A 12,516-nucleotide genomic window follows, 5' to 3' on the forward strand; every position below is an offset into this window, starting at 1 on the left:
TAAGCCTTTGCTACTGTCATAAAAAAAACCTGTCCATGCTCTTTGTTTTTCTCAAATATGTTTAATACTTTTGCAGAAAAAGAGTAGTACGTCCCGATTTGGTATTATAAATAATCCAACAAGTGAAATGACAGAAGATAACACCCGTGTTTCAAGAGCTTTATGGGCTGCTCTTCTTACACAAAAAAACACCAATATAGTTAAGTTCTTCACAAAGTTTGCAAAGGAGGACACTGCTCAAGCACTTTCTAAAGGAGAGAAAATCAAGAGGCTTCTTATTCCAGTAAGTATACAGCAAATGTCTGGACTGAACACATACTCCACGTATCAGATGTTATTTTTTCCTTTTATGTAAAGTTTTTTTTTTTCCTTGCATTGATGTTGTTGGTTGTAATATTTAGAGGGAATCTGAGAGACTGAACAACAACGTTTAGTGCTTTGTTGCTTTTGTGTCCTTAGTAATGAAACGTGCAATAACCAGGTATGAAAACGTTATATTCTTTAAAAACTCAGGCTCAGCTGATTGAATACCTGCTGCTCTGTGATTCTCTCCTTTTCTTGAATGCCACTTGTTTTTGTTGTTTGCAAATATGGTTTTTGTATTATGTAGATATAGGGAATAATGGGAAGAGGGTGGCCTTTTATAGTTCTCCTGCCTTATCAGTCAGCAGGATGAGTTTCTCCTGTTTTTGTATAGCAATGGGATGAACAATGAAAAAGAATTCCCAGTGACGAGAATTAATTGTCCCCATACAATATTTATTATTTATGAATTAAGCCACTAATGGTTTTCTTATCTTTATGTGTTTGACCATCTCATGCAAAGTCAAAATACCAGTCTGGAATAAGTGACTTTGTTATTTCTGGGGCTCTACAGAATCATTGATCACAGAGCTTTGACCTCATGAGAAAGTTTGGGACAGTAGGGAATCATAAAAACAGTTGTCATCCTGCCAATATCCCTCAAAGAGCAAGGGCTTAAATTATCCAGGGAGCTACAACGGACCCTAGAACAGCATCCAGGGATCTACATTCTGCTAAGGTCAATGTTTATGACGCCAACATCAGAAAGATACTGGTCTGATTTTTGGTACCAAAGTAAAAACTGCCACTCTCTAACATGTATGTTCATATACAGTTTGCCAAAAAAAAGAGTTCTAGAACAGCTTGGGCAATTTACCATCATTCAATGAGTTATGATTCATGCCTTCTATCTTTCTCTGAATGATGCAGTAACATCCATTGGTCAAGCCCTCAGAATGATGTGACAGGAGTGAGCTGATTGGACATACAAAGATCAGCTTGTTCAATCTTCCTCCTCTTAGTGCGAGGAGAGATTCTCCTCGTCTTAGTGTAGTTAAAAATGGCGGCTGCGGCAACAGAACAAAGTTTCTTTCTTCCAATGTTGGATTTGTTTGTTATTCGGGCAAATGGACGAAGCGGTAAAATTTGGTACAAAAATGCATTTGTATAAAAACGAATGTGCAAGTCTATCGATAACTAGTAGAATCATTTACTGCAGTTATTCCTACTGAAGTTGAGTCAAGGGCATGATATTTCTTTCTGACAAGACGCAGGGGGCTGTTTTAATTTTACCAGAGCAAATGCTTTATTTAAGTCCATTTAGAAGTACAAAATGTGTTTAGCTTTCTTTCCTTTTGTCTAATACTGGATTTTGGTTAAATATCTAATTGCCTTCATTACCAAACAAATGCAACAATGGAGAAATTCAGAAGCGGTGTATATATTTTCACACAGATATAACTTTTGCAGTTGTTTATCTGTGTGTTCTCTTGCTTTGTTTTGCTTGTTTTTTTGCCAGTTCTGCAAAGGGCTACATCTTACGTTCCCTATGGCCCTTCATACCCAGCTCCAGCATTAATCATAAAGGTCAAACTTGAGGAAGATTATAGAGGAGACAAAGAGCTGTAATTGTTGAAGGCACTGGGAATTAGTGTCAGTTTAATTTATAAAGGATTTAGTACAGTATGGATACAATCTTTTTACTTAGAAATAGCATATATAATATATAATAGTACTGTGCAAAAGTTTTAGGCCGGTGTGAAAAAAATGCTGTAAAGTGAGAATGCCTTCACCCTTTGCCATTTGCATCACCCTTTGCATCAATTTCTCCAGGTACACTTGCAGAAAGTCAGGCATTTTGTATGGAATATAGTTAGGTGTGTGATTAAACAATTATACCAAACAGGAGCTAATAATCATTAATGTAATATGTAGGTTGAAACGCAATTGTTAACTGAAACAGAAACGGCTGTGTAGGAGGAATCAGATTTGGTAAGAAACAGCCAAACTCACTAACAAGGTGAGATTGCTGAAGACAGTTTAAAAATCAAGAGAGAGCATCAGCAACAAGACACATTTTGTATTTATACTGCATCAGCAAGGCTTAACCCAGGCAGAAATTTCAAGGCAGGTAGTTCTGTCCGAGCTCTTTAGGAAATCAAAGAAATAGGCAATGTTAGGGACCGTAGACACAGTGGTCGCCCAAGGAAACCAGATGAGACTCATGGTGCTTACTTCTGTTCACATTCGAAAGATGTCTAGGAGTGCCATCTACTGTCCTGAGAAGGTCAAAAGTGTTCTTCGTGTAAGACTTGCAGCCAAATACCATACTTCTGACATGGAAGCAAGACCAAGTGACTCAACTATTCACGAATACACAGGAACTGGGGTGCAGACAAATGGCAGCAGGTCCTCTGAACAAATATTTGGCTGTAGCAGAAGGCAGTTTGCCAAAAGGGCTGGAGAGCAGTACAAGAATTAGTATTTGCAGGCAGCAGTGAAGCATAAATGGAGGTTCCTTGCAGGTTTGGGGCTGCGTTTCTGCAAAGAGAGATTTGGTCAGAATTAATGGTCTCCTCAATGCTGAGACGTAGAGACAGATACTTTTTAATCATGCAATACCATCAGTGAATTATCTTATTCCAAATGTATTCAACGGCCTCAAGCATACAGCCAAAGTCTTTATGAACTATTTTCAGCATAATGAACAAGCAGCAGCCCTGGAAGTGATGGATCGGCCCACACAGAGCCCTCATCTCAACATCAAGTGTGTCTTGGACTACATGGAGAGAGGGAGAAGCAATTGAGGCTGCCTAAATCCAAAGAGCTGTGGTTAGTTCTTCAAGATGTTTGGAACAATCTACCTGCCAATCTTAATATAAAAAAAAATCTATGCAAGTGTACCTAGAAGAATTTATGCAGTTTTGAAGGCAAGGGCTGGACACTCCAAATCTTGATTTAATTTTTTTCTTCTGTTCACCAATTTTGCATTTTATTAAATGCTAAAAGTAAACTATTTATTTTTGAGACTTTGCTACTTTAAAGCACATCTGCCTAGTATGTCGTGCACAGTAGGTTGCTGGTGTCTACTTCCGTGTCCAGATACACTCCCCCCCACCACCAGTATAAATAGAAAAAAATATAAATATATTTTAATATAATTTATAATTTATATTTTTTTCTATTTATAATATACATTGTATATATGAAAGAGAATTAGAAGAAAATTGTTAGTTTTAGACTTTATATTTGCTTAATCCTTTTGCTGTATGACACTTTATGAAATATTATTTTAAGAATTAGTCTCTTCTATGTTATGGTAATGAAATAAATGATTTTCTGTTCGTTAAGCCTTATAGTATGTTTTTATATACTTTATTCCAAATGTTTATCTGATTCCAGCTTTTATTTTAATATATACACTGATCAGCCATAACATGACCATGTGTTTATGGACCTTGCTTTGTGCACTGGGGCACAGTCACGCTGGAATACAACGTGTTTCCACAAAGTTGGAAGCATAACATAGTCCAAAATGTCTTGGACTATAATGGTAATATATAAATTGTTACCAAGATCCAGATTTCAGGGAAGTATTAACACACTCTGGTGTTTGTGTGTGTTTTTGTATGTGTGCGCCACACATATGTAGACTGTTTTCATTATTAAGGACAAGATTGAAGATTGACCTACGTATGTGTATAGCATTTATGTGAAAAAAAAAAATGCTGGAAAGTGAGAATGCTCCTGTTTAACTTGAATGTTGGATAATATATTTTGAGGGATGTTTTAATTTTTTGCAGCTGGCCCGAATGTTATGTCTTGTTTTAGGAAGATTCAAAAACTAAACCATTTCTTAGATTTTAGAATTTAGAAAATAAAATAATTTTTTTGGTTTGAAACCCATATTAAGGTAGAGAATATTACATACGTATTAATATTGTTGGCAATTTATTTGTGTTAAACCAATAAACGCTATGTTTATGTAATTATACGTTATCAAGAAATGATTGCACCGTTTTTAATAATCTCTTTAATTTGGATGGCGCGTTTGTTACAGTTTGGTTCCTGATATTCTCTTAGTACGTTAAGAAGAAAAAGTTGTGAGTTTGTGAATTAAGAATTATTACCTACTGATAGAGGTATATCGGTTCTGAGATATCCAAAATTCATGCTTTATCGTCTAACTATGCAATTGATTTCACAAATGAGTAGCCAGATTACTTCATGAATGAGCAAGCAAAAATTGTATATTCTGCATTTCTGCTGGACTCTGACCCCTCTCTCAATACAAATGCTAATGAACCCTCTGAAGGACTTATTCGTGCCATTCAAAAACTATGATATGAAGTCATTTCTAGAATTTACATATAGATTAAAATTGGAACATATTATTTTGGAGTTTAATTCAATGATACATCTCCTTTTGAGATTGTTAAAGGAAATGTAATCTTTGTAAGGTGTAGTTTACCCAAAGATGTAGAGTCTTGGAGGCACATTTCTTTTTTCTTTTTTTTTTTTTTTTTTTACAAAGGGAATCGTTTAATGTGGAGCTGTAATAGAACATAGTCTCATTGCGATTGATGACCAATTAGCTCTATTTAACCTACTGTATTTCTCCAGACAGGCTTTTAGTGTATTGTAGTCCTTAACAAATCAGCATCAGTTTAGACAATTTCTTCCCTGTAATTATATTACATTGTTCATATAAAGGACTTTTATGTGCCAAAGAATTGTACACAGGAGAAATCCAAATCTATATATATATATATATATATATATATATATATATATATATATATATATATATATATATAGATATATATAGAGATATATATAGATATAGATATATATCGATATAGATATATATCGATATAGATATATATCGCTATAAATATATATCTATATAGATATATATCTATATATAAAGATATAAAGGTATATGATGATTATAATAGCTATTTTTAGGATAAACAGTCAAAACACATATTTGCTTTTGACATGGGCAGACTTGATTAGGTAATTACGTTTAATCTATGTTACCGTGTTACTGAAATAACCGCTACATTGGGCATTTATTACAAATTGTAAGACAAATGTAAGATCTATAAAACAGAAGAAAAAGCGTCGGGCTTTAGTTAGCTGTGTTCACGGTGAAATGTAATTTTCCGGTGACATGCAAGATTTACTGGTAATAAAGGGAAGTATCTTCCATTGGTAAGTCTTTCATTCTGGTGCTATCTACCCCCAGAGCTGTGCTTCAGAATCTGATTTTGTTCCCTCAGGAAATGGATGATGATGCCTTTGAAAAGAAATATAATACAATGGGAACCGACATACTCCTTACTCAAGAGTTATACTGTCGTGAAGTTCTTAAACTACAACCTGGACAAATGGCTGTGATCAGTAATGGACGGGTAAGAATTATATAGACGATGCACTGTACGATATGTGTATAAATGGGGATAGGCCATTTAAATTATTCAATGCAAAACACCCTAGTTTGATAGAATTCTAGTTAACTTTGCCAGGGCATTATTTACACAGTTTAAAAACTATAAGTCTAATAAAAGACCTAAATATAAGTTTACTTATTATTTCCTTTTGTTACAATACAGAAATGTGAAAGCTTTTGCAAGTAAAAACTTGCTTTTGACAACTGAATTTGCTAGTTTTCATTATGTCGTAGGCAAAGTTTGCATCTGTGGTCCAGATAAACCAAACTAGTGCCTAAAAACCAACAAAGCTTGTTTTGCATTCTGCGTCATAGCACCAAGACTACTATATTTTCTCTATTGCTCAAGCTTGCCACATGCTTTTATGTGTGTTTTATAGCAGTTGATCTTATTATTTTGCCCTAACTTCCTTATGACCTCTAATCCATTTTAAAATCCATTTAGCGATACTTTTCCATAATGAAAAATAACCATGGTCCTAGCAAACAATTTCTTGAAGAGCGTGTCTCGTTTAATGTATGTGTAACTCCATTTCTCCCAGTTAGTGTCTTGAGTAGTAACCTCTATAGTGATTAGTCGCTGTCCAGGGAAGTCGTGTGCTTTCTGAAAGACTGGCCTCCATTCCTAATTTCCTAAAACGGAGGAATAGTCGTGTTTCCAAATAAAATGTTAAGCGTTTTCTTCCTCGTTCATATGTGCTTTGCTTGTTGACTAAAGCCATTATTGTGTCTTCTCGTAATTTATATTGACACATTGCATTCTGGCAAAAGGGAATGAAAACCACCTACTTTCTCTGTAGTTCTTTATTCAAGTCCAGTGACAGATATAATTCATTTTATTCCAGTGAAATATCATTTAGAATACCACTGTGAATGGAGTTTGGGACATTAACGTAGCTGTGTAAATGCCTTGTGCTCTATTTCTTCAGTACACTTAATTCATGGGTGCAATGAAATTGTTGATTCTTGTGTGGTATTGAGAGAAATATGGCATAATCATAGTTGTGTGCGTTTAGAGCACGTAAAATGCTGTGGTTTATGGGCTATCTTGTTCTGTAGCGCATTCCGCTTAACCGTAAAAAACGGCTTTGAGGTGATTATCACCGTGTGCTTTGAAGATAATTATACAAGTCTTTAATGGACAGTTTAATCCGACAAGTACATTTAATCTGTTTTACTGTCACATTATGACAAACATATTGAAATGCCTATTTTTTTTTACAAGATAAATATTGTTTTTGACTATTATTTCTTCAAAAGACTTATTTATTACACTGCATAGGAATTACTCCCATACCATTGTGGTTGTTGTAATCAAACACTGAACGGCTGTGTATCACAGTCTGTCTGTTACACATTTTATGTTATCTTTCGGTTTGTTTTATGTGCATTCAGTCAGTTGGAAATATTTTGTTTGTCCAAAGAATCAGGGTCTTAATATACCTTTAGGGGAAAGAGTTTTGGAGTCTTATTTTGATATTGATTTGGCAAAATCTTTTCACATTCACTGACCCTTGAGACTTTTGATAACATTAGCCGTTAAATCCCATCTCATGGATTAGATATACCCAACTTGTATGTTTCGAGGGCGAGTTCTAGATTAAAGGCAATAAGCAAAAATTCTACGTTTTGATATAAAACTATTTTCTGCCCCCTGATTTATGGAAGAAGGGTTACTGCATGTTAAAGTATACTGCCACATCCTTTGACGTTGGTAAATATAAAATGCTTGTAAACTTTAAAATCTAGATCTTAATTTAGTTGTAAGTAGGATTAAAAAATTGTATAAATAGCAATTGCTTTCCTGTCCCAAGCACTCTTTGTTTTCCATAACTCATTGGACTGAGTTACCTCTGTATTTTGCCATAAATCATGTTTACAGGAAAAAAGGGGGGCGGCTGGACCTTTCAATGTGTTTTAGAGGGCAGGAACATCGTATATTTTTCAGGAATGATCAAGCAAAGCCTGTTCTAATTGGTTAATTATGATTTAGAATAGCCCCTTCCTATCAGCGCTTATTAAATAGTAGACAAATGTAACATCTGTTAATCTATAAAACAATGGAAAAAAAAATTATAAAGTCATGCATCACAAGGTGGAATAATTATTTATTTTTCTTCGTACGACCCATTTGCCCGATGAATACTAATTTACTATATTCATCTATTGCAATATGTATCTCCAGCGACCCTAGTATCTGTCGGTTCAAATATTTACCTCTGTTTTAGTTCCTGTTGGAGTAATTTTTTGTTTTCTCCTGCACTGTGTTTCGTAACATCAGCATATAGCAAATACTTAAGAACAACTAGAAAAGCAAAAGAGTCTGACCCAAAATTGGAATTACGAGTCAGGCTGCCTTGTCCACAATGAGTGCCTGAGCTCAAAAATCCTCTATTGGCTGATTGGGCAAAAAATCCCCCAGAAACACTCCAAAACCTTGTGGAAAGCCTTCCCCTAGCAGTGGAGGCTGTTATAGCTGGAAATGGGGGGCCAACTCCATATTAATCCCCTTGGCCTTGTCCAACAAGCTCATATAGGTTGGATGCGTGGGTGTCCACATACTTTTGGTCATATAGTGTATGTTCTTGAACTCCTCAACAGGGCATGAGACCAAAGGTACCTCTTCTTGCATGTTGCTGTATTTATTTTTCCTGTGTATGAAAATTGTGTGCTATTGCTGACGAGTGTTCATTTTTCAATATGGTTACTTTTGCTTAGGTTTTAAGTCCTATTGAATCAAATGAATTCCACGAGGAAGATTTTAACTTATTGGAAAAGATCACGTACTCTACATCCGCTGAAAAAATAAAAAATCTTGTGAAAAAGATGGTTCCATCATCAAAGCGGTAAATATCAATATTTGTCTGGCAGCAGCAGAAAACCGTACTTTTTAATGTCTGGCTACAGAGCGTGTAATATAGACCAGGCAGAATAATTGTATTAATAATCAATAACATGGCTGGGTTGTTTGCATACTCTCCTAAGAGTAAAAAGAAAAGATTTATGCCCAAATTTATTATCATGAATAATAAACCTGTGGGGTATAGTTTGATTATTGGTGATTATAGTTTTGAGTAAATGGAGCAGGGTGTTTGAAGGGCTGGGAAGTAAATAATGTATGAAAGATCATATCGAACTAAAGTGCAATTCAAGCTCATAAGAGTGTTGCTTGTTTATCTTAATATAAGCGCATACAATAATCTAAGCATGTAGAAAAATGGGTTATTACAGTTATTATATCCTATAATATGACCTTTGAACGTTACTTTTTAATTAGTTGCGTTTTTTTTCTTCATTTGTTTCCTCAACACTGCCAAAATATCCTGAATGATTGTGCTGTCTCATTTTTATATTTTTTAAGTACTGCAAGTGATTTGATTATGAAGGTGGATTCTCTTCTCTCTTCAATGCCAAAAGGAGAGTCCAGGCAAGAGATCCGCTTCATGAAGCAGAAAAACAGGTAATCCATACAAAAATATATATAGCATGTAGTGTGTGTGTGTGTGGATATTCAGACAAATTTTTCTGTTTGGTTTTGGACGACATTTTCGCGTCAACAAATTTCGTTCCTTGCCCATTAGAATATTTGGCCGAATATTCGTGGGCGTTTTTTGTTTTTTTTGAAAATCTTTTTATTGAGTTTTCCGATTGTGGGCATTTTTAATTCGGGAATGAAATTTGTTTCCTGCTGCCCACATTCACTCTCATACTCTCATTCTTGTTTCTCATGGTCTCTAAATGTTTCCCCACTTTCCCTGCCGACCATTCCACATTTTCTCCCCCCTATCTTCTTGTGAGGTGTGCTGTATGAACATTTGGACTTAATAAATAAGTGTGTATCTCTGTTTGTATAGACTTGCCTCTAGGTTGTGTGATGACCTGAGGCAATCCCTGTTTCATCATACAAGTGGAGAATCGGCTGGCATATTAAAATTGTCAACAAGAATTGTTTTGTTACCTCTTGAACTTGCTTTTGTTTTTATTCTTCTTTCTAGTTTACTAAAAGTTGAACCTCAGGAGTCTGGCCCTTATTTTGATGTTATTGCTGTGGTTGACCCTCTTTCCAGAGAAGCCCAGAAGATGTCTCATTTCCTGATTGTAGGTTGCTTACCACGAGAGATATTTTTGTTTAAATTAAGTGGTACATAATGTTACACATGAATGTGATAGACACATTAAATACAAAATGAGTTAAAATCAGTGGATGGAAGTTTTTCAGAGGAGGAGAAATACTAGAGGTCATAGTCTAAAATTAAAGGGTCAGAGGCTTAAGTGTAACATAAGGAAGTTTTACTTTAATGAGAAGGGGGTATGTAAGTGGAACTTTCACGTTTGTTTTTCGTTTTTTTCAGGTTCTTGGACGATTAATAAATCTGAAGTTAACCATGTTCATGAATTGCAAAGCCAAACTATCAGAAATGCCATTGAAAAGGTACAGACAATAACTTATAAGTATGTGAAGGAATCATGGAACATGTCTGCAGTTGATTATACCTAAGCCGTAGTCTAACCCAGGGCTTGACAAATTTGTTGTGAATCTAGGCGCCAGGTAAAAAAGTTAGGAGCCAGGATTTTTTTTAAACTAACAGTTGGTCAGGAGTGATCTGATCATCATCAGCCCACTTACTAAACTCACAGCGTTTGATCTGGAAGCACCCTGGACTTTCAGGTCAGTGCTGTTTGTTTTGTTTTTTTTAAACACATTTTTTTCATTTTTTTAACTCTTTCGATGCTGATGTTCCATTGGAGCACAGCATTGACAGATATTTAGTCCCCACAAGCTTGTGGGGACAAATGTTAACCCCTGCAATGCCACGAATGTGTCATACACAATTGTGGCATTGAAGGGGTTAACGCTGCACCGTCGCTCTCATGGAGCGATCAGGCAGCAGGGGGGTGTTGGGGCTGGTCTCCACACTCATGGCGAGACCAAAGAACCCTCTCACCCTGTCCCTGAAGCTGCCTCTGGCAGCTGGGAAGCAATTGCTGGTCTATAGACCAGCCACTGCAGGGGGGAGTCTATGATGACTGCTGTAGGCTTCTATGCCTACAGGAATCATCAAAGGGCTTGTGGGGGCTCGTTTTTTTGCTGTTGCTGGGCTTCCAGGCAGACCACCGGCAGCAGAGCCCCTTACGAAACGGGAGTTAACCCCTAAAACGCCTCGATCGCGGCATTGAAGGGGTTAACACTGCACTGTCGCTCTCAGGGAGCGATCAGGCAGCGGGGGGGGGTGTTGGGGCTGGTCTCCACACTCATGTGGAGACCGAAGAACCCTCTCCCCTGTCCCTGAAGCTGCCTCTGGCAGCTGGGACTCAATTGCTGGTCTATGGACCAGCCATTGCAGAGGGAGTCTCTTTGATGACTGCTGTAGGCTTCCATACCTACAGGAGTCATCAAAGGGCTTGTGGGGGCTCGTTTTTGCTGTTGCTGGTCTGCCTGGGCTTCCAGGCAGACCACCAGCAGCAAAGCCCCAAAAACGGGAATTAACCCCTAAATGCCGCGATCGCGGCATTGAAGGGGTTAACGCTGCGCTGTCGCTCCCATGGAGCGATCAGGCAGCTGGGGGGTGTTGGGTGAGGTCCCCAGACTTGTGTGGGGACCCAATCAACGCACAAACCCCTTCCCTGAGGCTGCCTGTGGCAGCTGAAAACACGAGTGCTGCTTTTCCAGCAACCGCGTTTTCAGCCTACAGGCTCACTCCGTGGGAGTGATCTCAGGCTCGGGGGCGGGCTCGGAGTGGCTGTGCTGTCTGGGCAGACAGCAACAGCGCCCCCGTGTGGTGACTCAGCCTCTTACATCCACATTTTTCTGGATGTAAGAGGCTGACAAAACCTAGGCGCCAGGACAAAATTCTCTGTCGCCATGGCGACCTGGCGCCTGGGATTTGTCGAGCCCTGGTCTAACCCACAATCAATATAACTATTATAGTGCTAGCAAAACAAAGCAAAAATAACTACTCTGATAAAAGTTCTGTCCATAACAGCCGTGTAAATGATTGAACTTTAACCTTCTATCTGATTTTAGTTTTTATCGCCTGGTGCTTGAGCCGGAACCAGTATTTTTGAAGGGGGATAGTCTTTCTCCGGGGCCCTCTGCAAAGTTCCTGGATATGCCTGAATCTCCAATTTTCACTCTCAATATGATCACCCCAGAGAGCTGGCTCGTAGAAGCGGTACATAGTTCATGCGATCTTGATAATATCCATTTACAAGATGTAAGTATATACCTTACACATCTTCTTGTGAACACTTATTGACAAATAAGCTTGGATTTTTTAAATATGCTTAATAGTCCAGGAAAATTGGAAGAGAGCATTTTGACTGTTAACATGCCAATCAATATTGTATTTTCTAGATAGAAGGAATTGTCACAGCAAACTATGAGCTGGAATATCTGTTACTTGAAGGACACTGCTTTGATGTATCAACGGGACAGCCACCCAGAGGACTGCAGTTCACGTTAGGCACCAAAAGAGATCCAGTTATGGTAGACACTATAGTAATGGCCAATCTGGTAAGCACAGTGCATAGAAATAATGTTGTAGAATAACAGATTGACTACCTTATGCTTCTGGACGCACAACATATTTGTTGATAACTAGCATGCTCCAGATGATATCCATATTGTAATATATACCCTTCTTGTTTTTTATCGATAGGGATACTTCCAGCTGAAAGCTAACCCTGGCGCATGGGCTTTACAGTTGCGGAAGGGGCGATCACAAGACATATACCATGTATTTTCGTAAGTTGATGTA

At 37.5% G+C, this 12,516-nt stretch overlaps 1 protein-coding gene across 1 annotated transcript in view; it reads left to right on the forward strand.

The window, feature by feature from the left end:
- The window catches only part of UGGT2 (UDP-glucose glycoprotein glucosyltransferase 2), an 84,519-nt gene that overhangs the window by 50,153 nt on the left and 21,850 nt on the right, over window positions 1–12,516 (forward strand). The window contains exons 21-29 of the mRNA XM_053455362.1: window positions 77–283; window positions 5,589–5,720; window positions 8,477–8,604; window positions 9,120–9,218; window positions 9,754–9,856; window positions 10,111–10,190; window positions 11,784–11,973; window positions 12,114–12,272; window positions 12,418–12,503. Of these exons, the coding sequence (XP_053311337.1) occupies window positions 77–283; window positions 5,589–5,720; window positions 8,477–8,604; window positions 9,120–9,218; window positions 9,754–9,856; window positions 10,111–10,190; window positions 11,784–11,973; window positions 12,114–12,272; window positions 12,418–12,503 (1,184 nt within the window). The remainder of the gene's footprint in view (window positions 1–76; window positions 284–5,588; window positions 5,721–8,476; window positions 8,605–9,119; window positions 9,219–9,753; window positions 9,857–10,110; window positions 10,191–11,783; window positions 11,974–12,113; window positions 12,273–12,417; window positions 12,504–12,516) is intronic.

This window comes from Spea bombifrons, chromosome 2, assembly GCF_027358695.1.
Source record: "Spea bombifrons isolate aSpeBom1 chromosome 2, aSpeBom1.2.pri, whole genome shotgun sequence".
In the NCBI taxonomy this organism is placed as follows: Eukaryota; Metazoa; Chordata; class Amphibia; order Anura; family Pelobatidae; genus Spea; species Spea bombifrons.